Source organism: Arachis ipaensis, chromosome B03, assembly GCF_000816755.2.
Source record: "Arachis ipaensis cultivar K30076 chromosome B03, Araip1.1, whole genome shotgun sequence".
Classification (NCBI taxonomy): Eukaryota; Viridiplantae; Streptophyta; class Magnoliopsida; order Fabales; family Fabaceae; genus Arachis; species Arachis ipaensis.
The window spans coordinates 106,119,107-106,121,336 of NC_029787.2; the positions used below are offsets into that span (position 1 = coordinate 106,119,107).

Genomic DNA, 2,230 nt, shown 5'->3' on the forward strand with positions numbered 1-2,230 from the left:
ATTTGTGAAAATGACAATCTACTACTATACCACCCCCTCCTGCTTGGTATTTATAGACATTTCTAACCAAACAAAAACCACTATAGCGTGGCGCGATTTCCTCAATGTGGCATTTGTGAAGAAACTGTTGTAGGGGTGCCGCGATTTTTTCTTAGCTCAATTCCTTCGGAAACCGCTACAAGGTGTAGCAATTTCTGCTCACATGCAACTCAACGTAAATCACAATATCCTGTAGCGGTTTACGTGCAAACCATAATCTACTATATTTCTATTGCGGTTTATATAGAATTATAAAAGTTACATTTACGTTTTTAATGTATAAAAATTGTATTATGGTAATATTCATTTTTCAATCCATTTATTTCGGTAACTTGCCTTTTTTTAATCTTTAGCCAAATTATAAATTAATTAACTAGAAAGGTTTATTTATTTAAAGCTCAAAGGAGAAGACTAATAAGCTGCCAGAATCAAAATCAATATTGCAAAGTTGTCGTGTTGGGCGAAATTTTTCTCTTTTATTTGATAACCATGTTTATGAAAGTTACATGTTTCGTTTTATACAAAATTTAACAGAAAGTGAAATATGAGTAATTACTACAATAGTTTCTTACTTTCTTCAGATTTCTCCAGTACACTAATTTAAGAAAAATTGTTATAAAATTGACTTAAGTAGTTATGTAAAAAGAAACACAAATTAAATGCCAAACAAGTTGACTTGTGAGTTGTGAAGCAGGAAAATCTATAATTTCCACAAGGCTCTCGTGATTGTGGAGGCAAGCAAGCAAGCAAGCAAGCAACAGCCAACAGCCAACAGCCCCCCGGAAACTGCACGGTCCCTACCAACAAACTAATTGTCATATCCTTATTCCTTAATATTCCACAATCCACACTTCTTATAACTACTTTTCTCTCTCTCTCTCTCTCTCTCTCTCTCTCTCTCTATTTTCTTCTTCCATCACTCTACTCCATCTGCCCCTATTTCTTCCTCCTCTAATATTGTTACCAATCTATGATATGTTCTATATTTATTATGACCATGACCACGGCAGTGGCACCACAACCCTCCTCTCCTTCAACATCTTCTATGCTATTGGAAATCAGTGTCATATCAATAGAAGGCCTCAATAACTACACTTCATTTTTATGCCCCACCATAAGGCCCTTCATCACAATCACCAGGCTCCCAACACAACCTCATGTAGCTGCAGTGGAAAGCGGTGGTGGGTTAGGGTTAGGCCCAACATCGTTTCGCGTGGCGGTGGATCCAACCTTCTTTTCGGATGGGTATTCATGCCTATACCTTCAGCTATTCAACAAGAGGAGGATTGTGGGCCCGGCCCAACTCGGATGGTGCGTGATTCCACCTTCCGACATTTGCATCCTTCCACCCGCTTCTGTTAGCTACCTAAGTTACCGGCTACGGGCTACAGACGGTTCCAGGGGACATGCTATCATCAACATCTCTATCAGATTGGATAGGCTTCCAATTCCATGGGCAGAAACGAGTGTGGACGCGTGTCACACTGTTATTGGCATACCTGTTACAGCTGTTCGGAGAATTGCCCAAGGTGATTGTGCAGCCAACACCCACACACCACGATGATGCATAGACCTTAAATGTCTAAAAATTAAAAAACTTAATTTCCAATAAAAACTCAAATTCTTCCAAAATTATGTATTCCAAACTTTGACTCGCACACTTAATGCTCACAAAGCATTATGATAGAAGGTTGTTATATATATATATATATATACTTTGTTTTTTATCTTTGGTGCTTGTAAAAGTCTTATTTTAATTTTGTTTAAACGATTTTCAAGTAGTTTTATGTACTTGTAAATTTGGATGTCAGTACACGATACTTATACTTTGAATTCCATGTGCCAATATTGCTAGAGACTAATTTTATTCACTTTTACAATTTTTTTATTGAAATTACAAAAATATTATATCATACCAAAATAACGAATTGCTAAACTTTGTATGACATAAAATTTATTTAACCTTGATGATTATGCGTGTTTGTAAAATAAATATTTAAAGAATTCGAATACATAGAACTTTTTAATTACCCAAAAACAAAGAAAAAATTGGAGGAAAAATCAAGAAACAAGTGGACAAGCGACAATTTGATTTGGAAAGTTGTATGGCACTCTCTTATGAGTTGTATGCATGCGAAATGATGCAACTCTTGATGGATGTCCCTACGTGGTCACGTAGAGTCGGACGGTG

At 36.5% G+C, this 2,230-nt stretch overlaps 1 protein-coding gene across 1 annotated transcript; it reads left to right on the top strand.

Annotated features, from left to right (window-relative positions):
- Positions 635 to 1,605, top strand: LOC107634584. Its single transcript, XM_016338014.2, has one exon. It carries the CDS (start codon positions 1,010 to 1,012, stop codon positions 1,601 to 1,603), a length of 594 nt encoding a protein of 197 aa, XP_016193500.1. The 5' UTR covers positions 635 to 1,009; the 3' UTR covers positions 1,604 to 1,605.